This window comes from Notothenia rossii (assembly GCF_949606895.1).
Source record: "Notothenia rossii genome assembly, chromosome: 1".
Classification (NCBI taxonomy): Eukaryota; Metazoa; Chordata; class Actinopteri; order Perciformes; family Nototheniidae; genus Notothenia; species Notothenia rossii.
The window spans coordinates 55,609,858-55,635,087 of NC_136912.1; the positions used below are offsets into that span (position 1 = coordinate 55,609,858).

The following is a 25,230-nucleotide window of genomic DNA, read 5'->3' on the forward strand; positions in this document are numbered from 1 at the left end:
GATGGTTAAAAGATTTAATTATAAAAGTGGAAAATAATATTAAGACAAAATATTTGAAGGCTGTTTTTTGACAAGAATATTTTTGACATCAGAGCAACTTTTATAAACAGGGGTTAAAAACAGGTAAAGACTTAACACTTGTTTCCATATTGTTTAAGTATCTTTACTATAATTACACAGACAAAAACAATGTACAATAGCTGGATGTTTCAGGGTGCTTCATCTCATAACGTCATTATCGTTACACAAAATGAAGCGGCACACGCCGCACTACACAAAATGCTTATTCAGTACAACATTTGAAAAGATGCACGTCAATGAAGAACCAAAAGCACATTTACAGTGATTTACATAAACTCAATCCACCAATATGATACTCACTCTCTTTCAAGCACTTCACTCTGACACCAAATCAAAATATAGTTTTTACCACTTAGTTTGGTGAAAGTAGATGATTCATGGCCGTTTAAAATGTGAAGTTAAGTTGGCATTGTGTTTTAGCATTCAGATAATCATAATAGGACACTTTTGATCCTATAACAGCATTTTTTGGACATTAAATCAATTCAATTTGCCACATCTAGTACTTTTTAAATCTCAAATGTGTTTACCCACAGTATATTAACTAACCTATTTTCAGAGAATAGGCGAAGCAGTGAAATTGAGCTGACATTTTCTTCTAGTTTAAGGATACTGACTAAATGAAGGCACAGTTTAATGAAAAGAGCATCTGTGAGATTAGTCTGTATACACAGCTAATGAGAGGACTCCTTTTCAAATGATTTGACCCATTCAATAACTCTCAGCTGGTCCACTCTAACTGAAATACTTACATCACTTTTATTTGTTTGTTTTTAACCGCAACTCCATTAAGTGACATATATTAAAAGACACACAGTTCTGACATTGTCTTAAAGGAGAGGCAGGAATTAGGTTAGTAAAAATGGTCTCTGGGGGTCTTCAATATTTAACAAAATAAAAAAAGGACCAGTTGGCCACTCTAATGTAGCCTACAATGCTTCCCAATCAACATGTGTGTGGAGCTTGAATGAGAACCAGTTGTTGATGCGCTCGTCTGCTTCCTCACGCCCTCCTGTCACTGTCTGCTCAGGCAGATCGGGAGGCTGCGTGCGATTGTATGCAGCAAATCATAGCACCAAATTGTTAGCACCCCCCCTTCAGAGATGGGGGGTGGTGATGGTTGTGGACAGAGGAGAGAGCCCAAGCTTACGCCCGCTCTTTGCGCTTCAGTTTGGAGGACTTCTTCGCCGCACCGTTCTTGTTGAGCAGCTTCAGTACTTTCTCCTTGTGGTCCAGAACCTTCATCATGGTGTCTCTGGCCTCGGTCACCTGGTCCATCACCAGCTTACAGCGCTGCATGTTACCCTACACACACACACACACACACACACACACACACACACACACACACACACACACACACACACACACACACACACACACACACACACACACACACACACACACACACACACACACACACACACACACACACACACACACACACACACACACACACACACACACACACACACACACACACACACACAGTAAACGCCTTGTGGTTGTATGCCTGTGCTCACCTCTCCAGTTTCACTTTTCATCCATGACTATCGCAGACGCTCATAGCCTCATTATGTCATAATTAGCTGAATGTTTCCACTAGCTTTCTCAGAAAAGAGAGAGCAGAACGCGCAGCTGCTACCAGTGTATCTATATTGTAGAAATAATCAAAATAACTATAAATCCATGCGTGTGCAGTCAAACTAAAAAATTATGAACTTATTTGCTGCCACCTGAGGGCATTATTGTGGAAATTTGAAAAGGAAAAGATTAAATCAACATAATCTCCAGTCTAGTTAGGGCCTGTTCACAATGGTAATGATCTTAGTTAACTAAACTTGTTCGCATTTCATTTATAAAAGATACCGTTGATGAGCAATGGCTGCAAACACCTGAGCAGAGAAATGTCTGCAAGAACAACCCTACCTGGATGAGCTCGTTGATCCGGTGCAGGTCATCATCAGAGCCCGCCCTCTTCTTGGGGATCAGGCCCTCCTGCAGCGTGGAGAGGCGGCTGTACACATCATGCTCCAAACTCGACTGCAGAGAGAAAGAAAGACATTAGTGTCCAGAGGGATCAACAGCACAGTCGTGTTCTGTTGTTGCAGGTCTGGGGTCAGCACTCACCAGCTGCCTGAGCTGTGCAGCACACAGGTGGATTTTCCAGCCTTGTGCTCGGCATGCCACTCCTCTCTGGTTGGCCATATCCTGCAGGCTGCCCTTCTTCTCTTCTGTTAGAAGAGCAACAGGATTGTTGATATGAAGTGTACATATTTTTATTCGGAAAATATAACCATTCTTGTGTCATTGTCCACGTACCTGCACCACACAGACTCTCCAGGCCTTTATCATGATATCTAAAAGTGTCACTAATAATGCAATTGCCAAAAAACAAAGTGAAGAGAGTTCCTTTATAGCCACAGAAAGTGTGTCTTTTTTCACATTGAACTTACTCTACCCTATAGAGTACATTACTCTATATCAGGGGTCGGCAACCCCTGGCACGCATGCCAGCATTGGCACGCGGCACCGTAACCAGTGGCACACTAGGAATAAGTGGAATAAGTGTGCAAAATATTTAAATTGTATTTTCGGATCCTTAACGAGACACCAGAACGCGTCTGCCCGTTACCTGCAGAAGGAAGCCATGCACGCAACGCAGCCCCGCTCTCTTTATCTCCAGGTGACTTTCTGCCGCTTTCCTCCGTGGTGCAGTGCTGATCGTTTCACCACGGAGGAAAGCACTTCACTAATTGCAGTACCCATGAGGAGCTGTACAAATGCCGCAGTTTTTTGCGTGGCTGTGTATTTACTTGAAAGCCCAGTGGCGATCTGCTCATCTCTCATCTAAATAATATGCTACAAAGGGGCGGACTGGCCATCTGTGTGTTCTGGAGAATCACAGAACGGACAATCGTCCTTATTATTATGCCGTTTAAACCAATTATTTAAATTTGTTTGTTAAATTCGGCATAATGTAAGTTGCGCTGACAGGTCCACACACTGCTTCCCCGCTGATAATACACGATCGTCGGCAAGCTGATAAAAGACATTATTTTGAATGGCACTTCATATCAAAAAGGTTGCCGACCCCCACTCTATATCAACAACAGATTTAAGGCTGAATGTCCTCAAGGGGATTAATAAAGATCGCCTTCTTCTCTTCTTCCTTCAAACAGAAGTAAATAGCTAACAAATATGAGGACAAGATGGTTTTATTTCAGATATGAAAGTTTTCCCCTTTGCATGAGTGATTGTGAAGATAAGAGAATCAAGTATTGAATATTCCGAACTTTAAAAAACACAACTTCTTAAAGTTTATATTTTTATAATGAACTTTCAAGACTTTGCACAAACCGAGAGCACAAGCATTTTTCTAGGAATTTACTGACCTTTGACCCGGATGTCGCTGTACCTCTGGAAGTGGTGGTAGGCAGCTTTCCAGGGGTTCCTGTAGTGCCGCAGCAGAGTGACAGGAGGGCGGGGCTTCACTGGAACATAACGCACTCCTTCCTCATCTGCATGACAAACGAGTGTTGAACAAGAGCCGATAACACATCATCATTTTCATCAGTGATGTCATCATGGGGTTACATACCGACATATTCTCTGGGGGGAGACTCGCGCCGCTCCGCCCGGCCGGTGATGGGCCTGCCGGGAGCCTTCTCCTCGTCGGTGCTGTTCGTCTCCACCATCTCGCTCTCCTCCGTGGAGATGACATGCTGCTGCTTGCGGGGCTTCTTCCTGGGGGAGGCTCCAGGGATCAGATCAGCGGGGGCAGGAGCACTCAGGGAGGAGGCCTGGGTGAGGCCAGGGGCTGATGACAAGTTTGCATTGGGATCTGAGAGGAAGAGATAAACATGTTATGTTTGTGGATTTCCTATAGTTTTACTGGAATTCATTTTTTTAATTTCATGCAATTTTTAGCATGCAAAAATGGATAACCTCCTTTCCACTGTCATCAAAAAGAAATCAATGATGTGCTTACCAAGTTTTATTTTTTTATGAAATCATGTTCATTTGTCCTTGTCCTGTGTAGTGTCATTTTTATTTTACAGTTTGTATTTCTAAACTTGCACAATATATTGAAAGTAAGTAAGTTGAAAAAGGTGTAATAACAGAGTGATAACATAATTATTTTTTAAATATTCAATAAAAACTATCAGTTACAAAAACACAGGACCATGAGAAACATTCCCCGGAGACTGGTGCGCTGCTCACCTGGCTGCGAGGTGTCCATGCTCTCCATCTCCTGCTTGATTTTTAGGTCTGGGCAGGTGGAGCTGGCAGCACAGGCTGCAGTGCTGCTGGCCGCAGGCTGGGTGGGGGAGGCCACAGTGTTGGCCATTGAAGCTGCGATGGGGGGGGTCACAGCCATGGCTGCCGGCAGCGCTGAGAGCACAGTGGAGGGCTGCAGGGGGGGGGCGGGCCCCGGCTGGGCCAGCAGGGTGGGGATAGCTTGGGCCAGGTGCTGAGCGTTGGAGGACAGAGCATGCTGCTCTCCTCCCTGGGAAGACAGGGCCTCTATTGTAGCCATGACAGGGGTGGCCACCCCCATGTGAACCTCACCTTTGGCTTTCAACCTGAGAGAAAGGTTTTAGACTCGTATCAGAACTAACAGGACATGAATATGGATACATGTGATGGGGGCTCACCCTGCAGGTCGGGGAGATCCTGCTCCCCTCACACCACTCTCCATTCTGCCTCCACTTGGGTCACTGGGCTGGGCGGGGATAAGGTTCTTACGAACACACCTGAAACAAAGATGAGCAGGGGTGGTTTGGTAAAAGAGAAAAACATTTAGCCATCCTGTTTGACCTTTTTGAGTTGTGGGGGTCGGTCGAATAATCGATTATTATTCGCCAGGGCTGCCGAATAATCGATTTTGATCATGGTCAGTTTCTGGCAACCCTAATAGGAAAGAGATACGCATTATGTGACATATTATTTGTAAGCATCTAACTTCAAACAATTATGGAGCCTGAATTCAAAATGGACAAAAAAAATGTATGCAGTGTATAAGCACTGACAAAACTGTGGGAATAAAAGTTAAGAGGTTTAGGATTTGAACATGTCTCATGTACTGTTCTTCAACTCACCCTTCATTAGCGGGCTTCTTGCGGAGGATGCTGGGTCTTGGGGAGGAGACCAGGGTGGGGGCTCCTCCTACCCCTGCCTGGGTGTGTGCCTGCACCATGGTGGCAACTGGCTGGGTGGAGCTGAATGTGCTGCTGATGGGGCTGGCTACAAAGCCATCGGCCAAAACAACCCCTGAAGAAAATCAAACATGCGTTACATGCAGCCAACATCTCAATTGTAGCACTCATCAACACCATGATGTTTCACTGAGGCAGTAAAGAGAGGTGCAGTGATGACCTATTGTTGTAGGCTGACCCGGAAGTTAGCATCGCAAGTGCTCCCTCTACAAAAGCCAATGGGATTTTCTATCGGATTTTGGAATATTTCCCAAAATAAGCTCCATGGCAAACATCTGTATAATTACACATTTTGATCAGCGAAATAAACCGCAGATATTTACACCACTTTTATAATTGTTAAAGCTTAAATGCAAAGTCCACTTCACGTCATGTGACTTCCGCTAAGCTAAAGGCTGCTAATGTTGACATCTAAAAATTTGTAAAAATTAACTGTTGACTTTGAGACATTCGAACCAGGAGTGCTAAAATCCTGACTCATTCTGTGGTTTAGGACTTATCCCTGCACCACTATGTGTGTTTAGTAATCACCAGGTTTTGCTTCAGACTGTGCTTGCTGTTGCTGAGTGACCATGGGGCCCTGCTGTAGTCCCTGCGTGCCGATGGGGGCGGACGTGTGCAGGCCCTGGACTCCTATAGGTGTAGGCTGAATGCCCTGTGCAGTGATTGGTGCTGGCTGGATCCCTTGGGTTCCGATTTGTGCGGATGGGAGACCAATGCGATCCACTGCCATCAGCTGCATGTGGTTCAGATGGACGGTAGTCGCCACGCCTACTCCAGCCTGGGTAGGCAGTGCTGAACTAGGAACTTGAGGGGTAACTATGTTGAGAGGGGGAAGTCGTGTGAGATGTTTGTATAACATGTTTAACCCTTATGTTAAACATTCCACATTTAAAGTACTGAGTTCAGAATATTGTGTCAACATCTTAGCTACAGCTCAAGCTTGTAAATGGCAAGTCAAATAATAAAGTGTATGTTACCAGTAGAACAGCATTGTTAGCAGAGCTTACCAGGGTACTGGCGGATGGTAGAAACCGAGCTGCTGATGGGCGTGTAGGTGTGTGCCAGAGGGTACGAAGAGGAGTATGCCGGTAGGAAATACTGGAACTGCACGGGCACAGGCGGCCTTCAACGTAAACATACACAATGATTCAGACAAGCAGAATGAATTCATCGTCATCTGAATAAGGTATCTCTATTACTCAGGTAAATGCATATTTGTCACATTTAATTTTTTCTCTTAAATACTTACAATCTCATTATAGCTAATCTCCATATGTCTAAATCCACATATTTAAATACAGAAGTTATAATGAGAAAACAACAAGCTCAAAATACCCAGCAGCATTAATTACTATGGTATAACATTAAAACTGATGCCCCTGCCCCTGCCCCTGCCGTAAGCGTGACGTATGCGGTGCTTGCTTTCTAGACTGACAACTTTTTGGTGCTTGAAACAAAGCGGATTCCGGAGCTGAGTGTGTGAACAGGAAAAACCGGTGCTTTTCAGGCTCTAGCTCTGAACCGGCCCTGGGACCGCGTTGGTGTGAAAGGGGCATATGTCATTGGAACCCTCACTATGTCGCTTTAACAAAGTTATGATGTGTTGATATCCTTTTCTCATCTTTGCTTAGTTTGATTTCCAATCTAAAATGTTGTATGGTTAGGTTTTTTTTCCACCATTACGTGCTCTTCCTGTCCACACCTACCCGAGCCGCTCTATCTGCGTGGATCTAGGGATTGCAACGTCAGAGGAGTGGTTGACCATGTTGGTCCAGACCCAAATACTTAAAAGAAGCACAATTTGTGGCTTATGGCAGTATAAAAATGGCAAAAAAAGGATGAAAGAGCTCTTTTAATGGATAAACGTCTCTAGCGCTGGTGGTGGCTCGAATCAGCTTTTTTTTACATTAGGTTTTCAAACATAACAAGTGGATATCAGATGTCTACTACCATGTTATGGTTGTCTATTTTTCCTGTTATAACCGTGTCAATTGCTCAACATTGTGTGCTCACCTGATGTCACTTCTGGCCTCCATGGTGACGGGGTTAGGAGACGGCCGATGGCCAGGGATGGGGATGAGGTTGGCTCTGTCTCCGGGGTAGTCGGGCTGCACACGAGATGAAGAGTGGGCGATGGGCTGAGGGACCACTTTAGCTGGAATACGTAGCAGAGAGATGAGTTTAAGACCCGATTCATTTATTTACATTAAGATAATGCCTATGAAGCACACAGCCGGGTTCCATCCAAAGACACCAAACATTACATAACATGTCACTTGTTAGACGCTTTTATCCAAAGCGACTTACATACTCAATACTGTGGACAATCACCACAGGAGCAATTTGGGGTCAAGTGTCTCAGGGACACAACAACATTCTGACTGCAGTGGGGTTTGAACCTGATCCCAACATCAACGCACAACCCACTGCGCTACACACCAAACAATCGTCTTACCAACAGGGATGGCCGAGGTGGTCACAGCTGTAGCATGAGAGGAGTGCGATGCCATCGTCATGGTGACAATAGTGTTACTGTTCATTTGTGAATGCGGAACACAGCCTAAAAAAAATGAGGACGACAATATTATTTAATAAATGTGGAAGAATAACTGCACAGATTTAAGTTTCATTGTGTTCTTCTTGTAAAACATTTTATAGCTGTTATTAATTAATATATAAAATACCTATTGTGGTTGTTGATGGCACAGTGTTAGTGGCAACTATTGGAGCCACAGTAGCTGCAGCTACTGGTGTCACAGGACTGAACATGGGCTTCTGTAGGAAACAAAAACGTTTTAGTTCAGTCAGTGTTTTGAATGACTTTTTATTATTTATATTCATATTTTGCAGACAGCCATCAAGAAGCAGTAACCTGTATCATGTGCGGAGGCTGAGGCTTTTGAGATCCAATGGCCGGGTGAGACGGCAGAGTGATCCGCGTGGCGTTGTCCCGGGAAGTCTGAGACCTCTGAATGCTGACCGTGGGGGGAGGGGGGTGAATGGTCAGCCCTGGACGCCTGGGGAAAAAATGACAGCCCCTTTAGAGCATAGATTGAGGCTCAGGCACTTTTCAACTTTCCATTTAAAGTGATGTTTAAAACTCAGTTAATGGGGCTCATTCACTTGAGCTTCCACAAACAACACAATCAACTTAATTATTACATTCAAATGAATTAAATTATTCAAGTTTACATTAACTTTGGATAATAACACGGGAGAAATGAGTCTCTCTCTCTCTCGGCATGTTTAGAGAGCACCGATCGATCGGCCGATCTCGATCGGTGACCGATCGATCGGAGCATCCCTAGTTCTTATAATGACTTTACATTATGTTGCCACTATTACAGCCAGTAACATGTTGGTTAGTTTAGGATATAATAAAGTTTTAAAGTGAAGTGGTTCAAATGGTTAGATTCACAAAAAGACCAATTGTTTTGAGGTAAAAGGGTTTTTTTGGAGAAAATGTATACAGAGGTAATAATCTACTGCCCCATTAACACAATATGAATACGCAAGTTATTAAGGCTAAATTCATACTATTTCATAAAATGCTTTAAATTGCACTGGATAAAGTTCTAGAGCCATATTGAGATTAAATATAGCACACATGGCTGATATTAAAGAATTGAAAGAACAATAGAAAAATAGAAGTTTCCATTAAGTATCTCTGTGTTGTCTTACTACTGTATACTGTTCAACCACTTGTCATCAGATTAAATACAGACGAATCTCTTATACAGTGTTTACACAAACATAATCTGTACTCAGTAGTGATGTTACGTACTGCCAGTGGCGACTGGTCATTAGGGGCAGGCACAGCCCCACCTAGTGTCAGCAGAAAGTATTAAAAATAATGATTACCAAAAAAATATAAAATATTTTTTACTTATTTATTTTACCTTTATTTAACCAGGATAGGTCTCATATATTTTAAGATGATGTTTAATCATCTGATCCGTCTGTACATTGCTGTTTTAGTCTGTGTTCTTCTAATTAGTATCTACAGTGTGTGCCTATAGAGCTGTTTAGAGCTATGTGGGACAAAACCCGATCATGCCCTTCATGGCACTGAGCTGCCATCCCCACCATACATCATCTCACATAATTCAGAGCTGATTGGCTGTAAGTAAATGTGCCGCGAAAAGTGTAGTGTGTGAAGAGGAGAACAGAGAGCTGCAGTGACGCGTCCTAAAACCAGGAAGTAAGCTGTGCATGGGTTCCCTCCACAAAAAAGCAATGAGATTTCTCCATAGGATTTTAGAAAATAGCTCAAAATAAGATCTGTGGGAAACGTACCTGTTAGATAAATGCACGTTTTGTTCAGCCGGATAATATCCACATGAATCATAAATCTATTGATTAGATTTATGATAGACTTTTGAAACTACCAGAAGATAAGGAGGACTTTTACAAAAAAGTAAGAGATTTTTGTCCAGAAGGATAGCATGGACTTCATCTTCAAGTCAAGGTAAGACCGCAATTTTATTGAAAATGGGATCTTACTAAGAGAGAACAATTCAATATTTAAATGATAAAATGTAATTGTTTGGGTATCCTTTTGTTGAACTGTCTGTTTAAAATTAATCGAAGCATCAGACAAAAAAAGCTTTTGAAAATAATATTATATTTTGATTTAGGTCAAAATATAATATTTGTAAACCTGAAGAGTCAGTGCCTCACCAGCCATGAACCTCACTGCAGAAGCTTATATATATAGACATCTACGTTTTTTGTGCCCCACCACTTTTGTATATATAAAAACACTACTGCGTACTGCGCCGAAGCTTCGGAGCGTGGTTCGAGTAATCCAGGATTTTGGTGAAGCGTGTATCAAGGCTTGTATCGTTTTGGGCCAGTGACGTCATCGATGACAAAAGAAGCCTCGCTGCCCAACAATACAGCATGACTGCTTCAGATCGGTTGAACCACTGACACCTCACAGTTTTACAACACTCATATTACCCCTCCTGTACCCGGGCCCGATGCCACAATGGGATTAAGAGAGCTCGGACCCTCACTTATACCCACCCTGAAGATTGTTTGTTTGTTTGTCAACGCATCACTTAGTTTGGTTTCATAACCTGCTTATTTTTCGAGGTTTTAAATACAAGTTTGGCACCAAATTACACATCCCAATTAAAGAGACTACAGACAGAAGGGAGAAGACCAGTGAGAAACAGAAATGCAGGAACGTGCTGATTGGCTAAGAGTAAGACAAAGTATATTAAGTGTAAAGTAATGCTTCAGTGTTTTCTGGTAGAACCAGCATATGGGCTGTTGCTCAGCTGGAAGGCTTTTGACTTTCAACCACAGGGTCCCTGGTTCAACGACTGGTCAGTATATATTTTTTGTTTTGTTTATAAAAGCATCAGCTAAATGCAATAATGTTTACCAGCCTCCTTCGGCTTTTCAATCACTCAACAGGAATATATACAATACTGATACAAATTGATTACATGAAAATATGATTCCATGTTCATTGTTTAGAGTTATTCTAAGGCTTTACTCATTGGGATAACAGTACAAGAAAGACCACACTGTTGAGATGTCATATCTGCCTGTTTTACACTCTTTGACCAACGTTGGTGTTCAAATAAAGCCTCATGAGATGAGCCCTTTTGTGAACCATATGGTTGGAAAGCTTCAAAGCTTCATAAGGCTTCATCTCGCCATCACTTGTACTCAGGTCCTCCCCAATACATTGTTGGACTGCTACTTACCCGTGGGCCACCTCTGCGGAGTGTGTGACTGTCGGGCTGATGACCGGTGACTGGGTTCTGGTAGCTGAAATGGGGGCCACCACAGTTGGAAGCACAGCTGTAGATGTGGTTACAGCAGGGCGGGACTGTGGGAAAAGTATATGATTAGACAAAATGTACTAAAAGGATTTCAACATAAAATCCAAACATGTTCAGATTCAAGTATATCCAGGTACCTGAATAGTCTGGTGTATGATGTGTTGCACTGTGGGCCCGGGGCCCGCGCTGGCTCCTGTTGCCGGCCGCAGGACCGTTTTGGAACTGGACATAACAGCTGCTGCAGCAGCCCCTACAGGGAGGAGGGAGACTATTGAAGGGATATGCAGTGCTAGAAACAAACAGTTAAAGGACAACTAATGTATTTAATGTAAGGGGTGCAAAATAAGACTATATATATATATAAGAATTTATATCGTAGTATGTTTTGGGATTTTTGAGGTATTGTAACACCGTATAACAAAATGAAAAGGGATACTCCCATCAGAACACCATCCCACCACCTTTTACTCTATTGGCAATATAGGGCAACATGTCACATATTTATTTTAATGATGTGTATATCTACATAGTAAAGAAAGTGAGGTTGATGGCTGTGAGTTGATTTGTTGAGGGAACTGTTATGCTTAGTAACAATGAGCTGTGCAATAAAAAAATATATGAGGAAAGATTTTTTTCAATCGGCCGTTCTGTTTTATTATTTGAAAGTTTTTTCACCTCTTGAATAAAAGGTGCCAGGTCATTTGTGATTTGATTTACCACAAATATACCCTTAAAGCTGGGAATGTACATCTTTGAAGAAACGTAATGCTAACATAACCTTTTACAACTTAACCGACATGAAGAAAGATGTAAAATGTATAATAAACAAACAGGCCTGGCATTCCGTTTTTCTTAAATGATGCATACCTCGGGGTAAATGGGATGTGAACGTCTGGGGGGGGACTGAAGGGGTCCCGACCTGCAGAGTAGGGGCACTGCCCCGTATGATTTGAATGCTTGCTGGCATCAGGTGGTGTAAGTTGCTAGGGTGACCCTAAAACACAATAAAAGAAGCATACAGCTTTAGTCATCAGCAAGAAAGAGACAATGAAGACACCACAGCCTGAAGACAGTGAACTCACCTGCTGACCGCTGATAGTTGCCACAGGAATAGATTGGGTTGAAGGCATACCGCTTTCCATGGTGACAGTTAAATGACCAGGCACTTTGGGGGGGATGGGGATATGACCCTGGTTTGAAGCTGGTGCTGGGGCAATAAGACGACTTGGCATTGGTGATTTCAGGACAGCCTAAAGACACAAAAAATAAATCGGTTTATTCTAACACTGAAGGGTGTTAAGAACATTATTAGAACATGTTGAGTGAAATCAATAAAAGGAATATCAAACAACATCTTGAAGGAGAACAATGTTACATTTTTATTTAAAACATTGTTTAAAGGCTAGAGTTTGCACATGGCCCCTTTTTAAATTAATTGGTGATATTAAGCTAAAAAATAAGCTTCCAAAGTTCCTCAATTTGAGACCTTCGTTCGGATTTAGTAAAAATAGAGTAGTAGGTTTATAAAAGAAAAACAATCCTACGAATCTGGTTATTTTTTATATTTTCATCTCCCAATAAGGGTGGTACATACTTTCCGATTCACATGTATACTACAGCTTTGAACAGTTACAGATGTAAACATCACCTTCATCTGCCCCTCTGTGAGGATTGCAGGCTGGCCCTGAGGGAGGTGCACAGGGGGGGCAGGCACAGTCACAGGAGTGCCAGGCTGGATGGACATAGTTTGGGGGGCAGCTTGTGGCTGGCCGTGTGTCTGTACTTGTGGGTAGGGTCTGACCACCATGGTCTCCTGCTTCTCATCTCTGGATGCCAAGGCCCCCCCGCCCCCAGCAGGTGGATGATCCTGCTGTCTATCAGCATCCCGACTGCTGTCAGCATCTGGACCTGCTAAGAAAACATGTTAGATTAAATAGGCATCTCCCTTGCCAGAAATTAAGCAACTAGTGAGTCATTGCTGTGAGGATCAGTTACCTGCTGCATTTGACTGCTGATTGATGGACACCAGGTTTCCAGCCGCGGGGATCTGAGGGGCTCCCCCGCCGGAAGCAGGCAGCCCGTGTCGGGGGAATTGCTGGGAGCTCATTTTAACTATAACCTAAAATAATGTTAAGATTGGAGATTAATTAACTGCAGCAGCAGTCATATCTAATATATAATTAAGGTTTAAAGTCAGAACAATTGCCTTCCCTATATGAAACATGCACGACGGCTACAACAATAAGAGCATATCAGTGTTAACCCTTTAGGGGCGGCGCGGGGACATAAACAGACTAATGGAGCGCTGCTAGTAGTACCAAGCAACCAGCCAGTTTACCAAATGGTGTGAATAAAACGGATACCGTTATGAATACAAATTACTATGAAAAACAATACATTGTTTTAGACCTTTTGTTTACCGTTATATGGTTAATAACATGACAGAATTGCTCGACAACTGTTTCGAAGCTTATCAAATACCATCTTTATGGGCACTTTAAAAAACGACTTTTCGACTGCCTGTTTCAAAATAATCAAACGCGATACCTGCTCGGTCACATAGCCCACACTATGGGCTCTGGTTTTGCCCCGGTAACCTTAAAACTAAAAAGCTACCTTGTTAGCCAGCTATGTTAGCTAGCAGCAGGCTAACGTTAGAATCGCTCATCCTGCTGTCGGCTGCTTTTCATGTTAAATGCCTGAAGTTGTTCAAACGGCGTATAGTTCATATGGCTAAGCAAACGAGCATGTATCTTCGTGTGTGCAGATGTTACCGTATCGTGGAAGTACTAGGCAATGGTCGATTTGTGGATTACAATTTTTTCCATTCGTCTTTTCTTTTTTCCAACATGTAAGCCGGAAGATCGGCCAAGAACAGCCGTCCCTCCCTGTGTCTTTCCACCAATTGGATAGGAGACTCTCAGATTGCTGACCAATCGTAGCAGCCAAAATGTTAAACTGCACTAGGGGGGTCGCTAGGAATGGCAACACCAGTCCACGGAAGTAGCCGAAGTAGCACCGGAGCTAACCTCGATCTAACCGGTTAGTAGTACTTCCAGTTGGCCACGGTTAGACACTGCACTGTGAATACTAGGCTACTTTTACAATGCAAAACAATATTATGCACACACGTGCGTTGTCGTACATGTCCAACGGTAAAGGACGTCCTCTGACGGCAAATATGAAAGTAAATATACACTCAATTACAAGTAAATCTCTGGCATTCAGAATACAGAAAAAAACTACAGATAGGCGATACTAAGTAATTCCAAATTGAAATGAAGGAACATTTCTTAAGAGTTACATTATGTCATGCTGTTTGGATATTATTATGCCACAAGGGAGAATTATACTTTTGTGACAACGGCCTACATAGCATAGATGTAGGCTACTTAAAAGTCGTAATGTATCTTATGTATGATGTTATGTAACATTTTAGTCTACAAAATTTGCTGTCATATAAATGTCATTGAATAAATATTTGTCTCTTGAATAAAGTGGACGTTTAAAGTAGCATACACTACATAGGCTTACTAAAAGTAACCTCAAAGTTGTCCCTCTAAGCTGTAGGGCCTACGTAATATATTATTACTAGTTCCCTTCCCACCACTGCCATGAGCTGTGTCTTTAACATAGTTTTGAAATTAAACAGTACAGGGTTTAGTGAAATACTACAAAAAGTAGTCGGTCACATGACCATCGCCTTTCAGGTGCTCTCCCGCCTTGCAAAGTGATTGGAGCTGGCTGCTTATCTTTAGTGCCCTCCTGCGATCCTTTCAGTAAGACACTAGAGGGCGGTAGCCTCATACAGAAGTGTCTTAAGACTGTCATTGTATGTCCTATGATTCTGACCTCCAGTCTGTGAAGACAACTCCAAAAAAATCGTTTTTTTCTTTTGACTGGCACAACATTTAAACACAGATTGAATTAAATTATAACATGAAGGATACTGAAGTCCAGTTTTTTTTTACTGTCACAGCTTACTCCAATTGAATATAACAGTCTTAGTAGTAACTGTTGTCACTAGACCAGTGGTTCTCCAACTTTTTTGAAAAAAAAAAAAGTTGGGCCCCCCCAACACAACTACTCACGTAATGGGCCAAGTTAACATTTATTAAAATACATCAATATGAACGTGAGCATTCCTTTCAAAAAAAAAAAAAATCACTTTGCCAGAACAGTGATAATAAAACAATGCTCCATAAGTCTGTTTGCTCAAAAAAAAACATATTCAAATTGTGCAATCCCTTTGCGTGAACAATAAGTTATAATACTTTGCAATCTTTGCAAAAAAAATGAAAAGAAAGAAAATGCTGATATTTGGCAAAAAAGTGTGTCTTCTTATCACATCATTAGTGGCTGCAATGAGCCTGTGTTGCACACCATATTTCTTCAAAATGGGGCTGCAGGCTCAGTGGCGGCACCAGAGATTTCTTTTGGGGGTGCTGTGGGGTAGCTTGACGTTTCATAGAGGGTGCTCAAACATGTAGGGTTTCCCATTAAGGTACCGGTCGCTACAGTGGAATGTTCTACTGCAACACTCCCCACGCAAATACACAGTGTACCCACGCCTGTTACAATGAAGGCTCGATAATCAGCTCACGGCATATAGGTGTAAGCAGGGGTAAAGTGCTATTTTTATAGGTGGTGTGTGGACCTAACATCCTCTAGGGGGGTCCGGGGGCATGGTCCCCCGGGAAGATTTAAAAAAAATATTGAAGTTAAAAGCACCAATCTGGTGCACTTTGAGTAACACTGCACTAGGCTAACATGATTTGTCTGCTTCAATTCAGTGTTTTTCATAATGCCCATTTCCACTTAATAGTATTTCAGAAATGTTTCTGGTTGCAGTTCACTTTCCAAGACACACAGAGTAGCTTACCACATTGTCATTATAAGAAACTATGGTAGGTTTGCTTGCCTTGGGTAATCAGAATCTGAATACATTTACTTGTCCCACAGAGTGGAAACTACATTTGTTACAGCAAAGAAAAGAGCCAAAGACAGCTTCATATTAACCAAGAGGCATGCATAAAAAAAGAATTCCACAATTTACAAAATACACACACAAAACACTTCTGAGAGATATAGCAGCCAGGTATATATTGCACAACTGTTAACGGCCATATTGGTATTGCAAAACAAGGGGTGTTTAGGGGTGTGTGTCCATGGTGGTTATACAGTCTAACCGCTGCAGGAAGGAAGGACCTGCAGTATCTCTCCGTGAGACAGCGGGGGTGCAGCAGTCTGTCGCTGAAGGAGCTGCACAGGTGTCACACAGGCTGTGACAGGTGGGACACAATGTGTCCGGTGGGACATTGTCCAGCAGGGAGGACAGCTTGGCTGCCATTTTCCTGTCTCCCACCCAGGGCCGTTTCTTCCTATAGATATAGGGTCATTTTCTGCACAAGTCAATAGCATTTTCAACTATCTTTTTTTGGAAATGAAAATACTATATATACATATGTACACATGTACTTGGCAAATGAATAATAATAATATATGCATAATTGCATATAATCATTGTGAACACTTATTTTCAAGTGATATTTTTTACATTCATATGTTCACGCTGTGGTTTGGAACTGCTTTTGAATGTTATTAGGCATTTTGTCATGGAAAATGTTGTGCATAACCAGTACTGTTTTAAGCTGTACTATGTCAACAGATTTGAATAGATTGAGGGGTTTTTAAATATGGGAGTTGTGTGTTCATAATATCTACCAACACCACAGACTATTCGTAATTTTTTGTGATGTTATTACTTTTGGTAGATTTGTTGAGTACGTGTTTCCCCATATTTCGGATCAGTAGTAAAGGTAAAAGAGAAACAGACTGTTATAAAGAGTGTTTTCTTCAAGAATGTTCTTAGTATGATACAAAATACCTTTTGTTTTTGAAAGTTTAGTCTGTACATAATTTATATGGTGCTTCCAATTTAGTTTTTCGTCAACAAGCAGTCCTAAAAATGTACATGCACCAACTTTTTCTATCTCGGTATTGCAAATCCGTATAATGCAGTCATTTCTACTCTCAGACTTTGTATTGAATAACATGTAATTTGTTTAGGCCACATTAAGGGATCATTTATTAACTGCAAACCAGTTACATAGTATTACTAATTCTGCATTCACAATTTTAACAAGATCGCCAAGATTATGATGGGAGCAGATAATTCAAAGTTCAGGTTCAGCCTCAATATATTTGGGGAGAATTCAAATGAGCCGTCTTTATTTGTAGACAGCCAAGCCCCCTCCTGTGTTCGGTGAAGCATTATATAATACAATTAAATAACGTGCTTTAACCACCAGGTGTCCCTTTCTATCAGCTGTGCACCGTTATGGTGTAAATACAGCCTATCTACCAATTGGATCAATATATAACATAATGTTCTTCACATGAACACCAAATCCCAGCATGCATTGCGGCTAAACCATCCAAATTATCGAGCTGAGGATCTTGCCTATGTCAGTTTCCGGTTTCGTTTATCACAGATGTATTTCTTTATACACACATTCCTTCACATTTACATTTTAATTTGCATTAAGGTATTTCGTGAGGCCTTCTAACATGTTTTTAAATATAACTACGGTTGTAGTTGAAGAGTTTGTAAATTAACATGAACCGAAGCTGTTGCCTGGCAACTCAATCGCACAACGTCAAGTCCGTTAATTCTACATCCACATGCATGGATTAACATCGATTTAATACATAATGTAGCCTTTGTTTCTGCTAAAAGAGGTGTCGACCAGCTGGGGCAACAAGAAAATTGGCGTAATCGAGTGTGACTATTAAAAAATAAATCATTATTATATTAATATTGACAATAACAACCGACCGTCGTGGTAGCATTTGCTTGGCATTTCCGGTTATTTCTCCACTGGTTAACATGGGTTAACAATACCGTGTAACTGTCACGTTTGAAGGGACGAAATCGTGACATCTTCACGTCTCCCAGCATGGTAAATCGTCACTTGTTCACGTCTTGCCGTGATATCGGGTTGAGTAGAAAATATGGTTATGCTACACATCTGTGGCATCTTGTAAGAAAAGAGAGACCTTGTTGGTAAGAATAAGGTTCAAATAACGTTATCAAATAAAGTACTTTAATGGTACCAGTATCACCAATGGTATTAGTACTTGTATCATTACTTTGAAAGATACTCAGCTTTACAACCAATTGCTGTTTCTTAATATATTTAGTGAATCTTTCAATATGTAACAAAAAATAGAAAATAAAACAATGAATCCTTCTTTCAACACCAGTGACAGTGGTTCCTGATTATCTTAAAATCCCTGAACTTTCCCTGAGTCTACACTCTTCACTCAACAATCCCACAGAGGTCTTGTCATATCATCATTTACATCCACCTGGGCCATAAAGACTTAAAAACATAAAACATTCCTGCATGTTGAGGCATGACCACCAAATTCCCCAGCTGTGTGCACTCACTCACATACACCTGTTGGTATGTTGCTTTAACTGACACCTTGTGAAAAAATGTCATGGCAAACATTCTTTGGATAGTATTGCTGACTACTTAAGAACATAATGTGGGTTGTTGTGAAATTCGGGCAAATCAGTTTCCATGCAAAGTAAAGAATGAACATGTGTTTGCTGATGGGGGATTTTCACTGTTATGCGGACATCCTTTCAATCATCTTCCTGGTATGAATTCTGTCTTATGATCTCACCATTTCAACCACTAATTGGTTGAAATGAATTCCACTCACTCATCCGTCTATATTGTTAATAACTCATTGGCATTGTAGACTTGAAGAAACAGACTTTTTCCAGGTTATCTTGTACCTGGCTACACAGCTTCTGATCTTTAGAATGACTCAGGTGCTATTGTTCAGCCTGGAGATCATCCTCTACAGCTGTGTCTGGGTCACTTTAGACACCAACAGTGTTGACTCATGCACCCATTCCCTTCAGTGAATCAGTCTTTTTTAGGTTATGTAGCTCAGTTGATCCATTGACTTTAATTAAATATATTATGACAACACATTTCACATTACTGAATTAGGTTAGCTGAAACCAATCCTATTAAATGTTACCTAATATTTTTTATTAAAACCTAATAGAGTTATGTGAAATTTATTTGCATAGTACATTTAATTATAGGCAACATTTCAGTTTTTTCAATATATCTTTTCCTAACCATTTCTCCCTGACCTTGATAGTAAAGTCATAAGGTCAATGAAAAATGTCAAGGAAAATTCCAAGGACTAAGAAAAAGACAACTGCAAGTGCCCTTCTAGGCTATTTAATAACCCTATGGTGGGTATTACTTTATGTGGGTCATTTGCTGGGTCCCCACCACTTTTTAAACTATAATTTGTAAAAAAAGTTCTGAAAAATAGCTAGCACGAAGATATATAAATTAGAAATAATAAATTAGAATTTTTGAGGTTTATTTGCACAAGACTTGAACAATCTCAGGTTTGTTCACTTAGCTGTATTTCTGTTGACCAAGGTGTTGCAATTTGGATTATGTTACAAATGTAATACTAGTAACATTTGAAGAAGAAATAGAAAAGCAAACTTTGTTCTGCAGCAGCAGAGCACAGGCACTGCAGCTACTTTTTAAAATGACCCAAAAACATGTATGAGCTAATCCAAAACTTTAACCAATTCTTGACATTCCTCTTGCAAGTTTTCCATTCTCTCGCTGTGAATAACTTATAGAGATAGGAAAGAAAACATTGAAGCACATTACATAATTCATACAGCTCTTATCATGGCTACCACTTTATACTTTCGAGTAATTTCACTCGGAACTTAGGAAGGTCTACAACCATTCCTAATAGTTGGTTCTGTATTAAAACTACTGGTGTCACCCAAAAAGCAGTATACATTTGTTTGACTACTTAGGTGCATTAAAATATATGTAAACACAACATTGACACATCACTGTAGCAAATGTTGCCGAATAACACATCCAGCAGACAGAGCAACTTGCGCTATACGTATATGAAGTTGTATTTGTGACGACTGATGCTGAAAAGGAGGTTTATTACCGATCCAATACAGTAGAGGCTATAAAACCAAAACAAGGTGCTTATAAACACTTAAAATTGATCTCTTGGGAGGAAAAGTGGATTAAGGGCAATTCATAGAACAGGGGCCTGTACTACGAAGCTGGTTCAACCTAACCTGGATATGTTTGAGTTAGCCCGTTGTCCTAATCCAAAACATACGTGCTCTCGCTAAACGGTACTACGAGACGGGTTATCAAGTGGATCGCTCAAGCCAGCCGTGCCCTATCTAGTTAGGTGCGCGTTCACATGAAAGGGGTGGTATTTGGAGCATTCGACCAATCACAAACGTGGACAAGCGTACTGACAGCGCAGCGCGTCAGACTTCCTGAATGAAAAGTAAGCTATATAATTAGACAAATATGAAGACGTTAAACTTTAAACATCCATGACTTAAACACTTTATCCAGGATCAAAGCCACATAGCCATATTCACCTGCAAGGTGAATACAGCTGGTAAAAGAACAAGTGTTTGAATGAGTACATTAACAGGTTTATGATATCACTGCCCCGTCTAAGACACGATCTGACTTTAATTATATTTGACCAGTGCTTGAATTGGGCCGGTACTCACCGGTACGCAGTACCGGCACTTTTGATTTTTACCCATGTGGTACCGGCACTTCTTAATGAGTACCGGCAAGGTGCCGGTACTCAGTAAAATGCCGGTACTCAGCCGCCGGCAATATACGTATATATTGTAAACGCAACGCAGCGCAAATGTGGGTCTGACTCTGCCTCACAGAGGGTGACTGGCTGTCTACATGACGTGGCCTGCCGACATTGCCACTTTCATACAGATCATACTAATGCCCTCGATTGGTCTCTGTGTGTCATTCAAGCTCGGGAGGGTGTGTGTTGGTGTATGTGTGGCGCGAGCGAGCGAGAAAGCGCGCGCACCGGTTACGTGTATTGTTGTTAGCATCTGGTGCAAGCTAGCTGCGCTAACGGATATAAGGAGCTGTTTCAACAACAAGGTGGAGGGAGAGTCCTTTGCTGTCAGACTGAGAGGCTGATAACTACAGCTCTGGTGAGGTAAATTACTCTCTGAGTCTTTAGATAGTTAACTTAGTTTAAGATATATCAGTGGGTCTCAAACGGTTCGGTCACCATTTATGTAAACACATATTTCCATTTGAGGGGGTAGTGATTAGTAAAATATGCATGAATAATACAAACAAAATGTTAACTAGGTGAAAAAAGGTAAGATAAACTTGTTAAGAGCTAAAACTAGTCTTTGCTGTTGCCTCAAAGAGGAGCAGGGGGGAGAGGAGGGAGACAGGAGAGGCCGATTCAGGAGCCCAGACACACTCACAACTATAAATGAACCAAAAACAAATAAATAAACAAGTTTCAATGTTTTTTCATATTGGATATTGTATGTTATTGGTTATGGCCATGTACTTATGATTTTATGATTATTTAATTATACATTTTTGTTTCATATGGGTGTAGTCTCTTTATTTCCCCCTCAAAATGCACCAGATTGATGCATTTAAGTCCAACATTTTAAAAAAAATCTTACCGGGGGAGCAAGCCCCCGGACCCCCCTATAGGATTTGAGGCCCGGCCCCACTGTTCCCAAATAGATTTGCAATTTTTTTTAAATAGTAACCCATCTCCATATGTTTCTTTTTGGGTAGTAGATTTAAACTAGAGGGCTATCACTTTGTGCAGCAACGCTATTGACAAATAAATCCAGCAAAATGGCACAAAAAACTGGTAGTGGCCTCAGGGACGAGGAGTCATTTAACCAGCCAGTAGGAGTCAAGCTTTACTTTCTTTTATATCCATAAAGAAAAAGTAAATCTGTTTACAGTTGTTTCATTATGGATGTTGAGAGGTATCCATATATCTCTTCATTTTGCTCTCAAAGTGCACCAGATTGATGAATCTAACTTCAATATTTTAAAAAACAATGTTCCCGGGGGAGCATGCCCCCGTACCCCCCTAGACTAGAGGGTGTCAGGTCCACTCCCCACTTATAAAAATAGCACTTTACCACTGCACCCCCCCTCTAATCTCAGATGCACCCTGAGTCATTTTGTTTAAGTACAGTGAGCCTTTCTAAAATATACAGTAAAGAGACAAACCCACCAGCATTATAGGATATACTATGACTTTGTGCCAAATACTTGTTGCTGATTTAGAGTACTGGCACCTTTTTTATTCCAATTCAAGCACTGCATTTGACTCGAGTGTTTCGTCAACTTAATGTGTTGCTTAAAATAATACTTCTGCATATATGTGACACTGTGAGTGTTGCACGGCCAGATACGGCTCAGCTGACTCAGATAAGGAAATATATGATACATAAGGCTGCGATTAGCATCTTTAGCATCGATGTAGCTACCACTCGCAACCCAAGCCCATTCATTACGTAGATTAAAATCATTAACACATAAATAAAGCACTCGAATTTCACTTACCGCAAAACCGCATTCATGCACCGTCTGTTTTAACCGCAAAGCGAGTCACAATAGCCCGATATATAAGCATGAAGAACAAACAACTACGGCCGGCTTCAAGTTGTGTTTCCTGGATGAACTGACCAGGCAGAGTAGCTAGCTTCACGGAGCAGCTAGCAGAGAGACAAGAAGCTAGCAGCAGCAGTCACTTGACAGAGCCGTCACTCAATGTGACCACGCCCTAATTTATGCAAAAACTTTAAGACCTAATATAAATAAAAGGGTCGTGTTAGAAAACAATTCACTCACAGATCCATAATCATGAAGGTGGAATCTAACTATATCGATAATAAAATGTATGGAGCCAGGGGTAGAAACATGTTTTTTTCTGCTGTAAAATTGGGCATTTTAACATGGGGGTCTATGGAAATTGCTCCTTTCTGCAGTCATAGTCTATCGGACAATATATGAACTGCAGTGTGTGCCACTTCCGTATTGGCGTCCCGGCTCTTCCCCAAAGTTTGCCGCTTGGTGTGAACGCAAAATCCCAGGAACTAAAAGGGAAAAGTACTCCGGTGTGAAAGCGCCGAATGCCATATAGTCAGACCCCCAGGTTCTAAATGTGTCCCGGCTGAAAAGACGCATCCAGCAAATGGAGATGTATTATTGCAGCCTTTCTGAGCTGAGAAAAGTAGCACTCAGCTTCAACAAGTAAAGGCAGCTGGAGGAAAATGTATGGCATCTATAGAATGTCATCCCAAGATCTCCAGGTGTACATGTAAGGCTAAAATATTACCATCAAAATTCTATGTTTACAGGGGAATCTTTGCGATTAAAGGCTGCATCATCTTCTAGTATTCTGCTACATACAGTATAATAATAATAATAATAATAATAATAATAATAATAATAATAATAATAATAATAATAAATGAGATTTATATAGCGCTTTTCTAGACCCAAAGACGCTTTACATTATGAGTCAGGTCGACAAACAAAACAAGAACAAATATGAACTTCCCTTTAGGCATTACAATAAGCAACTTATCATTTGACAGGCTCCCATCACTAGAATGTGTGCTTGCTTGGTCACAGTCAGCGGAACATCTTCTGTTGTGAGTCTGAGCAAGTTTAACATTTAAAATGACATGAACGAGATCTTCTGTTGGTGATTAACCTGGCTGCAATTTCAAGCATTTCTTCACATTCTCAGGATTTGATTTACAACGTTCAGCTAACCACGCTACTGATGTTTTTCTGACGAGAGTAACTTGTTTGCTTGATTCACATGGAAAACAGACTTGGAACATTAGCATGAAGATACAAAAAAGAAACTGGGCTTTTTATTTGTAAAGTCAATCCCTCCAAAGAAAAGATACATTGATGCCATGGTTATGTCTCAACTAAAGTCTGTACATGAATGCAGAATCTGTAGAAAAAGGGGAAATTAGTATCGGAAGCATTCTGGTTTCCATTTGTGGTCCAAGTACTATAGGCCAATCACAGTCACAGGTAAACAGTCCGCGCAAAATAGGTTGAATGCCTTGGCCGACCTTGCAATGCTATTGGTTATCGGATCACAACGATAAAGCTATTTACCAGCTAAAAAATATGTGTTAAAATCTGGTGCTTTTAACTCCATCTTTATTCTCGCATCTCAAGTTGCTAATCACAGGGCCGTATCCAGGATTTCCTAAATACCGAGGTCCAAACATGCTAGGGGGGTTCGGAGGATACCCCCCGAGATTTCTGTGATTTTCATCTAGTTAGGTGCTTTTTAAGTCCTGTGGGGGGTCACACATTGGATAATATATTTATTTCAAACTATGTCAGTGGGTTGACAATGTCAGCATCAATTATTTTTGAAAGTGTAATGCATAAGAATCAGTTGATTGTTACTATTAATGATCTGGACATGCAGAAGAGGCTAAAAATAATCACAAAACATTTTCAACATTCATTTTCCATGTCTCTCTCCTTTCCATAACCTGCAGCCTCTCTTCCATCTTCTTTAGTCTCTCTGTCTTCTTCCTGTTCATTGCTCTCTCTGTCCTCTACTCTTTCTCTTTGTTCAATCTCTCCCTCATTGTTCACTTTTTGCTCCTCCTCACTTGTCGCTCCTGCCAGTGAATTAAAAGCAATTCAGCAATTTAGTTCATTTCACTTGTTTGTTTGCATTTTATGTTTTATTTAAATCTGTTTTGTTTGATTCTCAAAAGAGAACAAAGATGTAAGCAAATTGTGTTTTATACAATTGTATGTTATTATGACATCATAACTGCAATAGATGGATGTTGTTTTACAATTATGCTTATTGTAAATGAAGACTATTGTTATAGATATATGGATGGATGGATGGATGGATGGATGGATGGATGGATAGATAGATAGATAGATAGATAGATAGATAGATAGATAGATAGATAGATAGATAGATAGATAGATAGATAGATAGATAGATAGATGGATGGATGGATGGATAGATAGGGTTATTAAGCCTACATTATTTTTGTGTGACTGTACCTGCACTTCTAGATGGATGGATGGATAGATAGATGGATAGATAAATAGATGGATAGATAGATGGATAGATGGATGGATGGATAGATGGATAGATAGATGGATAGATAAATAGATGGATAGATAGATGGATAGATGGATAGATAAATAGATGGGGTT

General features: G+C 40.9%; 1 protein-coding gene and 1 long non-coding RNA gene across 5 annotated transcripts in view; one reads left to right on the forward strand and one right to left on the reverse strand.

The window, feature by feature from the left end:
- Positions 1 to 22,709, reverse strand: sap130a (Sin3A-associated protein a). 4 transcript variants are annotated; one of them, XM_079673846.1, is made up of 21 exons: positions 22,573 to 22,709; positions 13,097 to 13,220; positions 12,750 to 13,012; positions 12,184 to 12,351; positions 11,969 to 12,095; positions 11,239 to 11,351; positions 11,024 to 11,148; positions 8,176 to 8,320; positions 7,988 to 8,078; positions 7,759 to 7,863; positions 7,317 to 7,458; positions 6,311 to 6,426; positions 5,832 to 6,119; positions 5,184 to 5,355; positions 4,740 to 4,838; positions 4,306 to 4,667; positions 3,683 to 3,925; positions 3,477 to 3,602; positions 2,212 to 2,315; positions 2,011 to 2,124; positions 1 to 1,386 (listed from the first exon to the last, which is right to left on the reverse strand). In XM_079673846.1, exons 2-21 carry the CDS (start codon positions 13,206 to 13,208, stop codon positions 1,228 to 1,230), a joined length of 3,174 nt encoding a protein of 1,057 aa, XP_079529972.1. In that variant the 5' UTR covers positions 13,209 to 13,220; positions 22,573 to 22,709; the 3' UTR covers positions 1 to 1,227. The 4 variants fall into 4 exon arrangements, with proteins under 4 accessions (XP_079529972.1, XP_079529974.1, XP_079529971.1 ...); XM_079673848.1 differs by lacking the exon at positions 22,573 to 22,709 and adding an exon at positions 13,876 to 14,026 and having other exon boundaries at positions 12,750 to 13,009; XM_079673845.1 differs by lacking the exon at positions 22,573 to 22,709 and adding an exon at positions 13,876 to 14,025.
- LOC307034949 overlaps positions 14,021 to 25,230 on the forward strand; it is a 26,691-nt gene continuing 15,481 nt past the window's right edge. Inside the window, exon 1 of the long non-coding RNA XR_013806999.1 lies at positions 14,021 to 14,143. This is a non-coding gene — a long non-coding RNA (uncharacterized lncRNA). The remainder of the gene's footprint in view (positions 14,144 to 25,230) is intronic.

Coding starts and splice junctions, on each gene's coding strand:
- sap130a (XM_079673846.1), bottom strand. CDS start 13,208: ATGAGCTCCCAGCAATTCCCCCGACACGGGCTGCCTGCTTCCGGCGGG. Junction 11,352..11,968: donor CACATCCCATTTACCCCGAG/GTATGCATCATT, acceptor TCCTCCCTGTAG/GGGCTGCTGCAGCAGCTGTT. Junction 3,603..3,682: donor TCCCCCCAGAGAATATGTCG/GTATGTAACCCC, acceptor TTTGTCATGCAG/ATGAGGAAGGAGTGCGTTAT.